At 36.8% G+C, this 18,167-nt stretch overlaps 1 protein-coding gene across 1 annotated transcript in view; it reads right to left on the bottom strand.

The window, feature by feature from the left end:
* OTOGL (otogelin like) overlaps positions 1-18,167 on the bottom strand; it is an 89,186-nt gene that overhangs the window by 28,880 nt on the left and 42,139 nt on the right. Inside the window, exons 24-34 of the mRNA XM_032688072.1 lie at positions 15,528-15,662; positions 14,891-15,037; positions 13,124-13,243; positions 10,847-10,963; positions 7,859-8,015; positions 7,287-7,313; positions 5,101-5,268; positions 3,289-3,567; positions 2,560-2,677; positions 1,284-1,363; positions 147-416 (exon numbers count right to left, since the gene is read on the bottom strand). Coding sequence (XP_032543963.1) covers positions 147-416; positions 1,284-1,363; positions 2,560-2,677; positions 3,289-3,567; positions 5,101-5,268; positions 7,287-7,313; positions 7,859-8,015; positions 10,847-10,963; positions 13,124-13,243; positions 14,891-15,037; positions 15,528-15,662 — 1,618 coding nt within the window. The remainder of the gene's footprint in view (positions 1-146; positions 417-1,283; positions 1,364-2,559; positions 2,678-3,288; positions 3,568-5,100; positions 5,269-7,286; positions 7,314-7,858; positions 8,016-10,846; positions 10,964-13,123; positions 13,244-14,890; positions 15,038-15,527; positions 15,663-18,167) is intronic.

The following is an 18,167-nucleotide window of genomic DNA, read 5'->3' as shown; positions in this document are numbered from 1 at the left end:
TAAAATTAAAGATGTATTAGAACTGACAGTATGTGATATGACTGCTGATGCTTGAAGAAGAGTTGGAAAATATGTTGAAGAGATGAGTTTGGAAGGGACAGTAGAGTTGGCTGTGCTGTGAAGTACATCAGAAGGGTTCACTGTACTTGGTAATGAAAATGTTGAATAGGTGGCTGCATTAGATGATTCCAATGAGTAAAAGTCTGTAATGGACTGTGCTGACATATTCATTCCCCTTAAAGTTGTGTTTGCCTCCATGGTTATTTTGTCTGTCACACCGATATGAGTTGGTTCATTCACCAAAGTAACAAATAAAGGAGGTGTCTGAGGAAATCTCTCCATGGTAGTATCCGTGTGAGAGATTAACCATGAAGGTTTTGTTCCAGTTTCTGATCCTGTAGGTGTCACAGGTATGCCTAAAAGGAAAAATGCATGTTTCACTGTCTTTTATGGATTATTAGTAAAGCAAAACAGCAACATCTATCTCTACTCAAGTCCCATTTAAATGTTAGCAAATCAGAGCTTGCCAATGGTTCCAGGTTGCCTGATGACTTTGAGGAACTCAGATGACTCAATTTTCAAATTTTCTTTCCAAATGAAGTAGTTAATTTTTTATTATTAGTGAAAATCTTGATTTAGCAGAGCAGTTTTGAAACAACAAGGGGATACCATAGAAAATTCAGTAAATCCAAAACAGTAAAATATTTGGAATAAACTTTTTACTAGTAAATATCAAGCACAATGTATTTAACTCAAAATTTGTAAAATAAAATAAGACATAGTATTAAAATTTAATTTTAATATTAAAAGAATACTGTACCCTCCAAAATAAGCAAGCAATGTGGTATTATTACACACTAGAACTTATGAAATAGATGTTTTGAGTTTGTTAGTGGTGTCCCGCCATCTGAAAAGAATGAACTTTTTGCCACAGCAGTATTTCTTTCATTTGGGATCTTTCTCTTATATGTGTATAATATACTAGCATTATATAGTCAAACACAGTTGTCATGAGTATAACATCATGTCTAAAGGTTATATTTAACCCACAATTAGAGAAATTAAAGAATTCAGTTTTAAATATAGCTTGTTTGAATGTAGAAGCTGTATTTTGGAATGGACAGGGAATGGACTGGGAATTGAGTCTATGTCCCAGAGAGATCTTCAACAGACAGATGTTCTGATAAAGCACTTAGTTTTAAAAAATGAACACTTGATTAAGTCTTTCCTGGGATCTCTAGAGTAAGGTATAAGTTTAGACCAGTATCATAAAATATACTTACAGTCTTCTGGATAAACACATCTATGTGTGACCTCATCGAGGATCATGTTTTTGGGACAGTATGGCATGCATCCTTCAACCCTATAAAATATTTTATAGTCAATTCTGAAGCCACAGGGGAAGTATAAATTAACTTTTAATTATTTTATTTGAAAAAAAAAATCAAATGTCTCCCCTATCAAAGCTCTGAGAACTTTCTAATGTAATGGCAAACACAGAATTTTGAGGCATTTTAAGGTCAAAACATTATTGAACAGCACAGTTCTGTTTCTAAATTGTTAATAGTCAATTCTTTTGAATAGGCTGATGAACATGATAGCTGCTTCCACAGCCAGGTTGAAGCTTAGATCCCTAAGCAGAAAGGTTTTCCAAAAATGATGAATGTTCGTTTGAAACATTAAAATACTTAGACTAACTCTATAGAAAGTCTTTTGTTGTGTACTTTCAGCATAGGAGAGTGCAGAGAAGTCCATATATTCCCATATTTTTTCATTTTGGGGGAAATTTTTTAATAAGAAAATCATGGCATTAACAACCAGTGTGCCCATATGGAAAATGCTAAGAATACAAACACAGAAAATTAGCAATACTATTAATATTCCAAATCATAAGCTGCATATACCTAGGGAAGTAGTCTGAAATTCAAAATATCCTTTCTTTTCCAACACACTGTGCCTTCAGTTTTTAGGTATTTTTTTCTTTTAGTGTGTTCTTGTTCCATAGATGCCAAGGAAGAACCGTGGAGACAGGAAATCTCGTCACTAACACACGAGCTAATATCACCCGTGTAAAATCACCCTCTTTATGGCAATGACTACCTCTTAGTATACAAGTTCCCTCCTCTTACAGGAGAGGGCGCATTACTCCCTTACTTTACCTACAGTTTTTGATTTCCTTCACATAAACACCAGAAAGATGTAGTCATTTTATCATCACAGGATACTGGTTTAGGATGTGAATATAAATCCACAGCAGGAAATAGCTTTCATTTAATTTTATAGCTTTCTACTTAACCACTACCAGAAGCTAATCCTCTTGGCTAAATACAAACCCTCTTGTGTTGAAGTATCGCATATAAACAGGAATATATACTGTGGGAAACAAGAGGCTTATTACAAATATTTTTATATGACTTGTGAGAGTTTCTCACAAGAGTGAAACTGAAATCTGGATGAGTAAAAAGGAATGGATATTGCGAGTGCAGTAATCTTCATAAAGCATATGGTATGCATATTACAAAAACAATACAGTAGCAATATGAGCTTAATTTTACTTACGGAGGAAGGAATCTACATGCTATTCCTTCAGGATCGCTACATGTCTTAAAACAAGGATTGGCACAAGATTCATATCGCCATTCACAGATCCTTCTATAAGGCACAGAAGCACTAAGTTCTGAGAAAGAAGGAAAGAGTATTATTTATTGATTGTATAGTCAATCAACCATAAATTTATAGCCTTTTCTATACCATACATTGGGATTTTCAGATAGATGAAAAAATGGAAGCCAAATAGACAAATTCTTCAGAACTTTCAAATAGGTGAAATTTTGTTCAATTTCAAGCATTTTAGATTCATTCAAGTTAGAAGACACTTCAAGCTTCAACAATAAAAACAGCTACTCTTACAATATATTCTGTTTACAGACCTTAAAAATTAGTTGAAGATAGTGAAGACATTGTTGGTTGCAGAAGCAATACAATTACCCAATTTATTTAAAAGATTAAATATCTATACATCACTAATGAAATATTAACATGCATCATTTTCTGACATGTGAATTTCATTTTGAAAGTGTAAACAAATGAAAATGTAGTTCAAAGATAAAGTGACCATCATCTGCAAAAATTAAAAAAAAAATAGCATTTTGAGATGGAATGGAAGACAAAGAAAGGAAGGAATTAAAAACAGGATAAGAAAGTTTGTTACTATTGCTGATGAAAGACAAGTGCTCTGAAGGCAAGCAGAAAAAGAATACTTATCCCTGGGGATTATGCCTAATTTACCTTCAATGCTAAAGCTACTGAAATGTTTGAATTCTTCTGAATCATTGTACTTTGCCACTTTAACACTGGATGAGGTGAGGATGATGAAAAAGCCTTTTTTACTGTGCAGTTCAAAGGCACTGAGCCCTGGACTCCAGAGACCACGGTGGTGGAAGAAGGTGGCTCGTCTCTGAAAGAAGGCACTTGCCTGCCACTGTTCCAACCCAATGGTTTCATTGTCGTGTATGTACAGAAAGTAGTTTGGTCTTTCAGCAGATTCCAGGGAAACAAGAGAGAGAGCTTCCAGAGGAGAAAAAAAATAATAATTATAGTAAGATTTTCACAGAAAACAACTTACAATTGAGATTAAATTCTAGATATTGGCTTTCAAGTGGCTCCTTTTAAACACCCGCTTTTCACAAAAAAATATTTCAGGCTTATGTTACACAAATGATGGTTGGAAATGCAGTGCAGAGTCTGAAAGAGACTGATCATATAATCCAGAAGCACCAGGGAGCTAATCAGTTAGATCAAAACTACATTCAGCCTACTGCTAACAGCCTTCAAAATTATTCATAAGCAGACTTAGACTGGAACTTGCTCAAATTGGGAGTTTTTTCTCAAGTTTGGACAAATGTCTGACAACTTAGGGGTACCCAAATTTCATTAGTAAATAACATCAAATTGTATGAACATGCTTGACTTCATCTTGAGGTCAGGGGGTTTTTTACATACAGTCATATCCAGCAATACAGTAAGAAAACCTGTTGTCAAATAAGAGACTTGACCCTCTATTTGCTCTGCCCATGCCAGAAATCAAAAGTGAAGAAAATTCTCTGAAAATGAAAGAACTTGATTTTTAACTTGAATAAAGTCTTAAAGTGTCTTTAATCTACATGAATACTATCTCATTCCTCATGGATATGAAAACTACTTGTGTACTGCATAGATATAATGAATATTTTAGTTCTGCTTTACTTTACATCAGTTGGAGAATTGACAAGACCGATTTAATTTTTTTGTTCTATGCATTTTTCATTTCAAAATCACATCTAAAAACCTAATTTCCCCACTGAAAAAAATTCAAATGTTTTTAAGCTTATTTCACTTTCCTGTGAAGATAGACCTTTTCTACTTTGAGGGCTTGGGAATTTTTTCAACAAATTAAATTATGTGAGAAAACAATAAAAAAATCTATATTGACTTACTTGACACAAATGGCATATATGTGAAGAAAGGAAAATACATACAGAAGGAAAAATATTTAAACACATTTATTTTTGGCTGTATAGTCTGGGTAAGTCTTTGATAAGTGAAAAATAGAGCTTAGGAATAGCTAAGAAACTATCTTCTACGTTGTATGCTTACTAACAATGCAGAAAACAGACTGATCATTCTAAGTTGCACATTTTATAGTCCAGTGAAAGTAACAGTGAGAAGAAATGATAAAGTAGAATTGCTTTTACTGGAGACAAAAATATCCTGCATTGACCTTCAGTGTTGATAATTGCTATATACATGTGCAAAATTTTTTCCAGTTATACAAAGTAATTTTTTTTTCATAAAGGTATTTTATTCACTTGGGTATTTTTTATTATTTCTAAAACAGTCTTTGAGAAGTCAGCTTTAAATCTGACAGTGAGGTTTTCTAATATTAAAAAAAAAAGATAAAAATTAAATTCCTCAGTTTTGAAGTTGGCCTCTTCATCCTCACTTATTCCAATAACTAAAAATATCTAGACTACTTTGTGAGATTTAGAAGATGCTGCAAAAATCATTCATATAGTTTGAGAAGTATATATTGTCATTAGCAAAACTGCTGAAAACACTTACATAAATCTTTATCTTTGAAAAGACCTGGAGTTATCATGAAACTGAAAATTACATTTCCATATGCTTTGGTTCTAGGCAGAGGAAATATCCTTCTACTGGATACATTAGCCCCGATAATTGTGTCATTTGCTCCAAAACTTGCCAAAATATAGGGTCCTTCACCAAGACCTAAGGGAAGAAAAATCAAATAGAAAAAAAAAATCCTCATTGCATAACATACAAAACTTAAGTCCTAATTTTCCACTTGTTTTCATTTGATAGTGGAAACATGCATAGTGCTGTCCTTAACTTTAAGCCTGGTAGGCAGCTAAGCACCACAGAGCTGGTCACTGACTCCACACCCCCAAAGAGAATCGGGGGGGAAGAACTGAAAAAAACTCAGGGGTGGAGATAAAGACAGTTTAATTTGGTTTGGTTTTTGTTTTTAATGAAGGAAAGAAAAAGAAACAAAGGAAAACAATTGCAAGAAAAGTGATGTGAAAAACCCAATTCCTCACCACCAGCCAATCAATGCCTAACTGGGCCCTAAGCAACATATGCCCCAGTTTATCGGGTCTGGCTGAGCTGGAGTTCATTTCCCCATAGCAGCCCTCACAGTGCTGTGCTTTGCATTGGTAGCCAGAAGGGTATTGATAACACACCGGTGTTGTGGCTGTTGCTGAGCACAGCACCAGTGCTGTAACATTCCTTTCTCAATAGAGAGCAAGATCCTGGGAGGGGACCCAAGTAGGCCAGCTGACCCAAACTGACCAAAAGGATATTCCAGACCATATGATGTCAGCTCAGACATAAAAGCTAAGGCAAGGAGCGGGAAGGCAAGGATTCATTATCTCCCACAGTTGCCTGCTGAGGAACCATTATGCGTGCTGAAGCCCTGCTTCTTGGGAGTGGCCGACCATTGCTGCTCATGGGAAGTAGAGAATAAACCCTGCTGTCTTTCACTTCGCTTCACTTTTGCACACACAAGATTCCACTTTGCTTTTGCTTTAAAGAAACTGCCTTTTCCCAACCCATGAGTTGTTTTTCCACCTTACTCTCTCCCCTGTCATGCTGGGAAGGGGAGTGATAGAGTTGCTGGGTGGGCACCTTGGCGTCCAGCCAAGGTCAACCCACCACTTCCAGAAAACTTCCCTCACAGTTTTTATTGCTGAACACAACATCATATGTTCTGCAACATCCCTTTCATCAGTTAGGGTCAGCTGTCCCACCTATGTCACCTCCAACTTCTTGTGCATCCCCAGCCTGCATGAGAAGCAGCATGAGAAGCAGCAAAAGCCTTGATACTGTGTAAGCAGTAACTAAAACACCATTTTCATCACGAATACAAAATATATCATCATATTAACTATACAAAGAAAGTTAGCTCTATCCAAGCCAAAACCAGTACTCCTTCCTACTTTTTCACGGAATTGTAGAATCGTTTAGGTTGGAAAGGACCTTTAAGATCATTAAGTCCAACTGTCAACCTACTCCTACCGCGCTGTTCACCATTAAACCGTGCCCTCAAACATTTCTGAGTAAGGTAAAATTCCCTGCTACAAAGTAATTATGGAAATTCAGTTATACCTAGCAAAATCTACATGCTACTACTCTACTGGGCCAGACAGGAGGAGAAAAGAATCATCTCTATATGATGCTCATTATAGGATGTAAGTTGCTAAAAAAGATAAATTAAAATTCACATTCATATCATTGCATTTAGTCAAGTTTCCCTTTTCTTTCAACATCTTGCTCCCTACAAAACATGTGCACAGTATCCAAATATTAGAGGGGATGACACAGGAGTTCATTTTATTAAATCAGTACCACTCTCATTCTAAGGTACTGTTCTTTTTAGAGTACAGTAGTTGTGAGACTCACGCATACATCCCATAACATATCAATTTCAAAATATTGTAAGTCCCACTTCTGAAATTTACAGTACAAGCATAAGCTAACATCCTCCTAGAGCTTCTCCCTGACTTCAGTGATATGCAAATGGTGGATTAATCCACCCACACATTGCACATTATGAGGTTATTATTTGAGGTATTAGGGATTACTAAGATCATTCAACACAGCTGGGCCACTGACCTTTACTCATTAAAAATAGAAGCAATGTTAAAACTACATACATTAAGTCCAAGAGAAAGCCCATAAAATAATTCAACTGAGTTTTTAAGGCAGGAATATCAAATACTACATACCTTGATTGTAATATTCACAGTCATAAGCTAAAAGAAAAAGAAAAAAGTACATTATTTTTACAAAGTAGCAAGAGAATCCATGCATATTTGCATCCTAAAAAAGTAAAGTTCACTTTCAGCAGCGGAAGTTTCATCTTCCACAAGATATTTCAGCCAGGGATTTTATTTCCTTAGGCTTTTGTTCAATGACATACAGCTGTATTTAAGTAGATGTGCTGGGACAGCAGACCTGAAGCATGAAATATTCTATAGCCAAGAACTCTTCTTGATGCCAATGAAAAGAAGAATGCACTGCATCTCTTTGCAGCCCTACACGGAGCACTGGATGTACCCAAGATCTGTTACAAAGGTGCCTTTCCGATAGTCTCTGCACTAGCACACCCTGAGCACAGTCACCCCCTTCAGTAAGACAGCAGGGTGTATAAGGCTAGCACAGCTAACACACAGACAGCCTGAAAAATGTGAAGCACGTTTATTATCCACCTACTTCTGTCATATTTGTCTAATTGGGCAGCAAAAAGGCCAAAGGCCTCAGAGATGAGCTCTGGTGCATGGCCAGCCCAGATACACACCACAGAGCAAAGGAGATCGCCAGTGGATTGCTGCTCCCTGCTGGCAGCACTTGTGGGCATAAGCTGCAATACTGGTACACAAACACTCACAGTCCCCACCAAGATTGCAGTTGCACGTATCTGTGTGACAATTTTTGATGAAAGAAGTCACATCAATCTGTAGGGGGATAAAAAAAGGAAGAGAAAAAGACATCATTTAAATGCATGAGCTGTTTGAATTTGCGTTGTAGCATTTTCAGCAGGAGTTATACTTCTGGATTAACTGAAAGAATTAAACAAAAAAATAGGGTATTTTCCAAAGTTTGGGCATATTCCTACACTAAAAGTACAGTTTAAATGATCAGCTTATACCTATGTTACATGACAAAAGAAAATTTCAGCTAGTGACTACCAACAAACTTGTCTGTCCACGTGCCTGCTGTTCATCAATTTTGGACAGTATATTGAAGATGGATGTTCTGCTTTTTTTATATGGCAAATACTGCCATCTATAGTCATCCTGTCAGTTTTGCATGAAAAATAACAAAGTCACAGCTACGGCTATGATTACCAAGTAATTAAAGTAATAATTTGTAGAGAGGGTTTTGCCCAGAGAAAGAAGGCTTAAGCACACTGGTGACATTTTGCAAAAAAATACTTCTGCACTTATCAAGATTTTAATATAATTTGCCCCCAAAACTTCATTAGATCAGAAATCCATATCCTCATTCTAAAATACTATCACATTATTTCATGGTTTTACATGATACATTGTTCCTTGAGTTTAAATCATCATTTTTGTAATGTTGAGCAATGTTTCCAAAACAGTGTTCTCACTCAACACATGAAATGTTTAAAGCAATGCTTTTCTTCGATTTAGTCTCTGGTCTAGCTCAGCTGTAAAGCACTCAAATGGCACACGTCAGATTACGGAAATACCATCACAGCAACAAAGCAGCACTTATCTAACACAGAGGCAGTTTCTCAGCTGGCAGCTGCTAGAAGTTGTCAGGGACTCGATCAAGATAGACTTTCTGCCTTCAGTGGAGAGTGATGCCATTTTGCTTTCATTCTTTTTCTTAATTTGAAAACAGGGATACCACTGAGAACACGGGGAACACACACGAGCACAAGTTCCACTGAAAACAACTGCAGTAGCTATGCAGGAATCACTAAACAGCAGATTGGCTTCAAAGACCTCAACCTGTCTCTCGTGCCTGCAGGACAGCATCTCTCCATGGGTCAGAAATATCCTGCTGTTGTGACAAACTGGGAGCCTTAGGTCAAAGTTCTTACTGAGCTTAGGAATCATGAGGAAGACCTTTTTTTCTGCAAGTGTTGAGGCTCCTTAGATTCTGCTGAATTCAGTGCTTATCTGGGCAACTGCAATCCATCAGTTTCTGCCAGCCAGAAATGCAAGATTTTTGTCTCCCTGAAAACTGGGTTTTCCTGCCTGAGTTGAACTCTGAGGCCACGTGTCCCACAGGCAGGAGCTTCCCTCCATGCACGGCAGGATCCTCCATCACCCGCAGAGCAGGAGCAACAGTAATAGTGCTGCTCCAAGCACGTCTGAAACCCACATCTATGTTTTCCATCCTTTCCATGCCCCCAGTGTCAGTCTCTGCTTGGGCTTTTTCCTTGGCACCCAGTTCTCCACCCCTGTAGCTAGCAGTCTGTTGCAGATGCCCTTGATAGGAGGTCACTTTACATTATATTTGCAGGACCTGTATTTTCACATGCTAATAAATAGGTTTTAAAAACACATGAAAGATGTTTGCTTTACAGGCTGTCCCATAGAAGATACATATGTATGTGCGAAAATACTTGACTATGTTTTGCACCTGATATACATTTTTTAACATAATTATTCTAAATTTTTGGCGTAATGTTTTCAAATTTTCATCACAACATGGATAAGATATAGAAAATGAATATTCAAGAGAAAACATCTTTCTTTATAAGTTGTGATAATACAGCTTCTTAAAAACTCTCAAAAGTTCCATTTTTATTTATTACTTGTCACTTCTAAAATACACTCATCACTATGTTCTCAGGCACATGCTCAAAAAATTCTTTACATAGTAACTTAAGTCAACACTAATAAATCTCTTGGGTTAAGCTACTGCAACCTCCTACACAGGCAAATGCCTAACCATGTTGATATCAAACTTCACTTTTGAAAGTCAGGAGGTTCAGCTGTGACATCTAATATTAAGTATTTAGTGTTAATAGTCATAAAGAAAATAAGAGACTGAGACAAAATGTTATAGCAATTCTTGCTTGCCCAGGTGTAAAGAAGTACCTAAATAACTTTGGGAAGCTAAAATCAGAAACAGGGAAAAATGTATAAAGCATGTTTTGCATTGATAAAAGGTGGATTAAAATGGAACAAAAGATTACCACAAAAGCTGTTGTTGTCCCCATCGTGTCTAGACTGACCTAAGGACATTCTTGTAACTGAAGTTCCAGGCTCAGCCAGGTATTGGGAAAACAAGGACACCAAGCCTCAGAGTTTTGATAAAAAGCAGACCATGAGTTGTCCACTAATTAAAAATATCAATAGCTCTGAAGCTGAAATCTGGATTTCTCACATTTCTTTCTATATTGAACAGGATAATTAACAAAATAACACCATTTGAGATAAGCTGTAGGTACATTACACATGTTTAACTTTACATACTTAACTTTAGAATTCTGCAATATATACAAAAGCCTTAAAAATTTAGCTACTAAATAAATAAAAGGTATGAATAAAATCTAAAGAGAACATAACTTTCATTATTCAGTCTACTAACTCACAACTCAGAGTTATTGCTATTGTGTTTAGGCTCCAGTCTTGAAAGGAATGCGGAGCTCTGCACAAACATAGCCCACCCTCAAAGAGATACTTGCAGGGCTTCGCTCTGTATCCTCCCTGACATTCAGACTGAGGGGAATGGCAAGAAGAAATTAATTACTGTAATTTTATTATTTTCATGACAGAATATCTTGGATATTTAATAAACTTACCACATTGCGACAAGGTGCAAAAACATCACTGTATAAAACTGAGCATTCCTTTTTGGCATAAGGGAACTTGCTCTGATGTACATCACATGGTCTCAGCGTTTCATTTGGGCTCTTGCACTTGAAAACAAGCAAAAACGCCACAACCATTTTATAGTTAGGTGTGTTTATCACAGACTCAGATACACTATAGTATCACATAATTCAATACTTGCATAATCAGAAAACAAAACTTTAAATACTATCTTCTTCATCATCCTCCTTCCCTGATTTGTTGTTATAACTGAAAGCGTTTTCACAAAAAAAGAATCTCTGTGTTTTGTTTTGAAGTACTAAAATGTTCCTGCTGTCTGCTCAGTGCATTAAGACAAAATGTTTTCTTTGTGACACATTATAATCATTACCAGAGCAACCAACTGTAACATCACAAACAAATACATGGTCCAAATCCATCCTGGGTGGTTTTGCGCTGACTTTAAATGGAGTCACACTGCAGATGGCTTTAGCCCTGTAAGTTCAAATAAAGAAGCAGCAGTAGGAAGGGAGCAACCCATTAAAAAAAAAAATAGAGTCAAAGATCATCATGATAACTCAAAAATGGCTGAGCTACAACTCCCTCACTTAAAGTCTCTCTTCAAAAAGAAAAACAAATGAACAGAAAAATATAACAAAATGACACTCAGCTCAGAGAACATGAGTTCATCCATGCTCTCTTGGTGCAGCAGAGAAGCCCAGGAAGGTGTAATGATGAATCCATAGGCATCACTGGAGTGTCCCAAAGCAGCCTTAGCTGCAGTGCAGTTGTCCACCTACACTGCCCTCCTGTGCAGTTGCTTAGACACAACTGTGAGGGGATGGGGTGCCACTCCCAGAAGGGAGAAGCCCCGAAAGCATCCCATGCTTCACAGTGCTAATGCAAGCATGATTGCCAGTAATGGAACTGGCTTCTAGGCCTCCAGCTATCAAATACTCCTTTACAGTACAGGATACATGACTACAAAGGTCAAAGTTCTTTTTTGAAAAAATGCCTGAGGCCTACTGCAGGGCCAGATGAAGTATCTGACTGAGCAGAGGCTACCAGCGAGGCCAAGGCTGAACTTAGATCCTAAGTGCTCTGGCAGACACTGAGATCAGGAGATCAGACAAGATTTAAGAAATACATATACATATATATGGCCACAAAAAGGCAGATGGAAGTTTGAGCTGCGTAAGCAAAGGCCACAATACCCTAGAAGTTAATGTGCTATGCAAACACTACACGCTTTTTTAAAGCAGTCATTGAACTGATAAAATGGCAAAGAAAAATTCGCACATTTCATACACATTTGTTTATCTACGACCTTCTAGATGAGCAATAGAAATACCAACACTACACACTTGCCTTGCTTGCTCACACAATTTAAACATTTTATGTAGAACAAAACACATTCAAAGGGAGATATGGAGGCAGAAAAGCCTCAAAATCATTATTCTAAAGCATTCTTTCATGAGACGAGATATTTGTTCATCTTCCTGCTGTGTCAAGGAGACAACAAATTAAAAACTGGTTCTGACAGACATCCAAAAGGAGTGTTTTATAAATACTGATTTTTCAGGAGGTTCACAAGGTTATAAAATTTTACATCATTTAAGCACAAAGGAAAAAAATACCTATTGTTCTGTATTATAAAACCCAGTTGCATCATCCACTCTCTACAGCCCCCTTTCTTCCCCTCAGAAACCAAGTTTCCATACTGGCTGTGTCTGTTGCTGTTCTGAGCCTTTTCCTCCCATCCCATCACCACCTCTGGTTTGTCAGTTTATTTTCTGTTCACAAACTGCAACTAAACTAAATCATTTTTTTTCAGTGTTCAGAAAGAAACCTTTTTCCAGACCTTTTTTCCCAGCATTCAGGTTCCATTTACTTTCAGTATCCTGGTGCCTCTAACACCAGAGAAATTACATTTATTTCTAAAACTGGGATGAATCAAAAATAACAGAAGCAATGTACCTAACTTTGTAGAAAACTGAAATCCAGACAACCATAATAATTGTCTTACATAGGGGAAAACATATTCTTCCCTGAAGAGATGTTTTGCTTTCATTTAAATTCAATATGTGTTTGCTATAACACAAGACCTTAACACATTTCACATCTACAGACATAAAAATTAAAATATCCTCTTATGCAGTGACCATAAGTTTAGAAAATATCTGTACATCATTTGCTTATAGTGTGCTCATTTATAAATAAAAATTATCATCTTTTTTCTCTAATGTTTTACTGGACACGGGACTTACCTGTCCTAATACCCAGCTGTCTCCAAACACCTGTGCATTTCTCACCTCCATGTTGTTTGATGTAGTCAGATCATTTGAAGTATATTTGTCAAAATTTCCACACAAACCTGCCAATTTACCCTGGAAGAGAAGAAGAATTTTTTTTCTTATAAACTGACAGTCAATAATTGGTACAATTACACACATGGAATGTAACATTTTTTAACTGAAAAAGCTGAATGCAACTCTGACTTATACTTTAAAAATATTTGACACTGCTATTCTTATGGTTCCATATTGCAAATATCTTATTAAGAGAAATCAGTGGGTTTCTTCTTGTTTTCTTACTGTCTGCCTGTGAAAATGGACTGGAGTCTAGTAATAATTCTTCTGAAAGCTTAGTAGTGCATCCAGTGCAAAAGTCAAAAGTTCAGGTGAATTACCTCATGATTGTGAAGTCTGACTAGTTATTGTCATTAAAACTTGCTGCTTCTAATAGCTCACAATAGCAAGAATATTTGTAGTAACAGTTATAAAAGAGACAGCTGTAGATTTCTGGTGCTGGGTATGTGCTGCTGATGGAAAAAGTATGTATACATGCATGCATATATAAATATATAGGAAAATAGAAATTTGCACAACGGTAAAAAGTAGAGTTGGATTTCTAAAGTGCTGCGGCTCCTGCTAATAAATTCTTTTTTCTTAAGGTCTGCTGCAGACATTATCTAACTAAACTACAGCTTCTGGAAGAAACAGTCACTGGAAACAGAAAGAGCTGGAATTATTTGTGTTCCTGCATGCAACCTGTAGAACTCACCTCCCTGCTAGTTTACTGAAAAACAGGAGATTTTTTTTTTCTTTTCACTCTGTGTATTTATTGATGATAAATCAGCTTGTAGGTGAAGTAAGTATTTTATGGCTATTTTGACAAAAGCCTATAATAATTTTGCTTTAATACCACATTAGATGGTCATTACAGCTTTGACTTACACTTTGAAAAATCTGATACTATACTCTAGCATAGCATGCTTTCTTTTCTTTTGCTGAAAGAGCCCCATCTTGATACATGTGTTCATGTTTGAAACAAAATAGAAATGTAATTGTGAAATGCACATATAAGGTTATTCTGCCAGGACCCAAAAACTGAGTTACAGAGACATCAAGATAGATGGTGATGTAGGAATGGAAAAGAGAAGAGCAACTGGCAAGAGACAGAGCCTCGTATTCTTCCCTGAATCATGGCTGAACCCTGTCTCAATATACCCATTAGGTTTAAATGTCAGTTTTTGTCAAAATCCTTTCCTGTACCTTGTCTTCTTAAATTAAACCCAAGATATGACTGCATCTCTTCATCTCAAAAGCCTCTATTACATCTCAGGGTGCAGTTCCATCATCAATCTAATCCAATCTGTGCTATAAACCTGCCGTCTTTCCTCTCACTAGATATGGAATTAAGAAAACATGCAGTGAACTGGGTAACTCAAAACTAACTCTTCCTTCCAGCCCCCAAAGTATCTTTGAGTCAGAGCTGAAGCCCTGCCTGTCTCCAAGGTTGCAACGTGTGGAGCAACAGAGTAAACGTGCATGTAGGAACCACTGTTTCTCTTCAGAAGCCACGTTCTCCATCTCTTCTTACCTGGGAAATGCTAGTAGCTGAACACCATGATAAACAGCTATACCACTGGGAAAGCTAGTCTTGAAGAAAAGACAATCACAATTATTCAATAAGAGATCACATTAGTGATATCGAGAAGCTACACAAAATCTCAGGTTCTTATTTTGGCTCACCTTCCACTGAGGTCCAACTTTAACATGCATCATAGTCTTCTTATCCCACAGAATTGTAATGTCCTGTTCTGGAAAGTGTATCACAGTATAATATCCAGCCTTCCAAAGCTGATATTTAGATTTGTTTTCCTGTCCCCTTAAGGTCTTCTGACAGAAATGAATATTTATTGAAATGAATATTTATTAAGATCTAATAAAGTAATTCTACCGAGATATACATCCAGTTATCTACAAAGTGTATATTGAAGAATACTTGATCTTTAGCATATAGTTGAATCAATATTACTAGAAATGTTTTTTAATACTTTGATATTTTGTCTTTTCAATTTTTCAAGTTTGCTTTGATTTTTTACTTTGGTTTCTCTTTCAAAACCAAGTGGAAAGAAACTCATAAATGCCAATAGGTTTCAACTCCTTGAGATTTTTGAGCAGTCTTCTTTGTAGGACAGGTAGAACTTGAAAAAAGCAATGAAAAAAAAAAGATGTTTCCTGGGATCTGCTGCTTTATTCGGGCCTAGGCACTTGTATTATACTAACTCAGACTGAGAGACGCTTTCCAAAAACATGCTCCTTTAGAGCTGTAAATTTGCAATGCTTATCTTAAAGGGTAACCCAAAAAGGAAAGAAATTAACTAACCTGCTTCTCAGAAGGTTCACTAAAATAAATCTCAGTGTCTCCAACAGTGATGAAAACATTCTTTGAGCAAACAATATCATTGTCAAAGCACTTTTTGTTTTGAGCAATTATAGATACATTTGAGTTATCTGTGCTCTGCAACATTAAGAAGAAATCATGTTACTTACACATTCAATTGCATTTCACTCCTGCAGATTTATTCTAGGCTTACCATCACAAAAAGATGGATAATTTAGTATTCCCACATTTTTGAAATAAATTTAAGAAATTTACCAAACAAGGAAATGGATTTTTAAATTCAAAGATGAACCCACAAACAACTCAAACTTTGGAGTTAAACACAAAGAGTCATTATGTTCAGCTGCGACTCCTTTTCCTGAGGACTTCACAAAATCAGAGGATCAGCCTACCTCTAAAATAAAAGTCTAGTTTAGGCTTTTAAAATGTGCTTATACATGGAATTGAATATTTATGGCTCAGTGCAGTTGTCAAAATTGAGACATGCTATAAAAAAAAGCTTTATTTTTAAACCAAGGTACATGAGATCAAGCTGTTTTCATATTTTTAAAACCAAGAATCCTACCATCTGTCAGTAGTGGATAGAACAGTTTTTGTACCTCCACCCAACAAAATTCACAAAACCATGAGTCATACTCAATGTTCTTGGAGGGGGCAAAGGTTTCTGCTGATATTTTTGTTTGTGGGGTGTTGGTTTTTTCTACATTTAGAAGAATTGAATACTTTGTCGTCTTTTGATTTACTGGTATTTTAGTACCTAAAATTCAAATCTACTACCTTCCTAACTCCATACCTCTTGGCTCTCCAATCTGTAAATTAATTTTGAATTCAAGGCACAAAAAAATCACTTTTGTACCTTGGCTTAATATGTCTGTTTATTCACCTACAGCTTGTGTGGTTCTGTGGTTCTTCTGTCTCCTGCACCTTGGTGCAGGAAAACTGTATTTTCAGAGTTGATAACACTACCACAAACAAAACCAAGGTTAACTTACTCTTACTATTTCTTATTTTAATTTTCTTTCCAGTTCATTTCTGTACCAATCCTTGCAAATCAACAAGCAGCGGTAACTATAGAAACTGCTTGAGAGAGTTAACTTCATAATATTAATATGAGCCAATAACAGTGCTTCTGATTCTCGTTTAATTGTTAATGGAATTCAGTCCTACAGTCATCACAAACCTGAGACAGATATGAAATAAAAATGAAAGATAAGACAGTTATGAAATAAAAAAGCTATATATCTCAACCACCGAGTCATCTAGTCTTATATGGGACACTTGGGTAGTGCTGGGAACAAAGATGTTTAAACTCCTCTTCTTACTCCAATGGTCCTTTAGACACTCTCCGAGACTATGATTTGATGAAACTAATTGCAGGTGCTAATAGCCATGGTGGGCAAGATGGGAACTTCCTTGTTTCTGGGAACTCCTCTTGGTTCCCAGCATCCCTCTTGGAGAGTTCCTCTTGGCCGTAATGGGAGGGATCCCTTGCCCTGGTTTGTGCCCATATCATTTCTCCCCGGAGCTTTGCTCCCTCCTGTGGTCAGTGTACTCCTGAAAGGTGCTGGCTGTTTACTCCTAACCACTCCTTGCATTTGTACCCTTATTTTTTCCTTTTTCATCAGAACTCAAGAATTTTAAAAAAAAAAATCAGCAAATTTTCCTCACCAGTGAGGAGCGCTGCATACAGAAAATACAGATGCTATAGGAAGCAGTTTGTATGTTTTTTCTTAATAAAGGTCATAGTGACCAAGCTCTCTGAAGAACACTGAAATAAAACCAAACCCAACCCCAGATGACAGAAAGTGTAGAGGTATTTTTTTGCCACACAGAGGAGGTGTTACAGTTTTGCTGCCCTTAGTCTAGCATGGCCCACAAGCCAGAGGTTGCTGCTACTTGGCATAGAAAACACTCTACAGCAGGCATGAGCTAATGCAATGAACACAAGGTGTGGAAGACTGCCTGCAAGCTCTGTGTTACTCTAATGCCAGGGCTTAAGAAACAGATGGTATTTGTCAGCAGTTAGCTTGGAAGACAATAGTTACAATGAGTAGAGTTAGTCACTAACTGCTTAGTGGTAAGGGGATTGTAGGAAATCAGCTCTCCATGATTTAGCAGAGGAATTCAGTTTCAAAGTATCGAAAGCTTCAAGGTAAAGAAAAGTTCATCTGTTCCATTCTGTTGTAAAGTTGTTTTAGGTTGCAGTCAGAATAAAATTGGTCACAACCTTATTGGGAAATACACTGTGTTTTAATTAAGCCAGGCTTGCTGCTTGAGTCAGTACAACAATTATTCCCCTCCAAGTCAGGTAACAGCCCAGAGCATTTTTTGATTTATTGGAGGTGATGTTGTAAATTAAAAAGGAGACAATCTCATTAGTTTTGTAGATAGGATTCAAGCTGATACATTTTGTATCTGGCCAAATGAAAAGTGAAAAAGGAAGCTACCTCCCCACCATGACTCAGTACAGAGAAGGACTTTGCTTGCAGTCTCTGGGTCTATTTGATGTCTAAGACATTGTGGGCTCTTTTCATTGCAGAATTAATTCCTCTTCAGTTAACCTAATATCAGCAAAAGGGGACACTCTGAGTTAATAGGGAGCACTGTCTTCACTGTAAGAAA

This window comes from Chiroxiphia lanceolata, chromosome 5 (assembly GCF_009829145.1).
Source record: "Chiroxiphia lanceolata isolate bChiLan1 chromosome 5, bChiLan1.pri, whole genome shotgun sequence".
Lineage (NCBI taxonomy): Eukaryota > Metazoa > Chordata > Aves > Passeriformes > Pipridae > Chiroxiphia > Chiroxiphia lanceolata.
The sequence above is the reverse complement of the archived record's forward strand: the minus strand, read 5'-3'. Positions and strand labels throughout refer to the sequence as shown.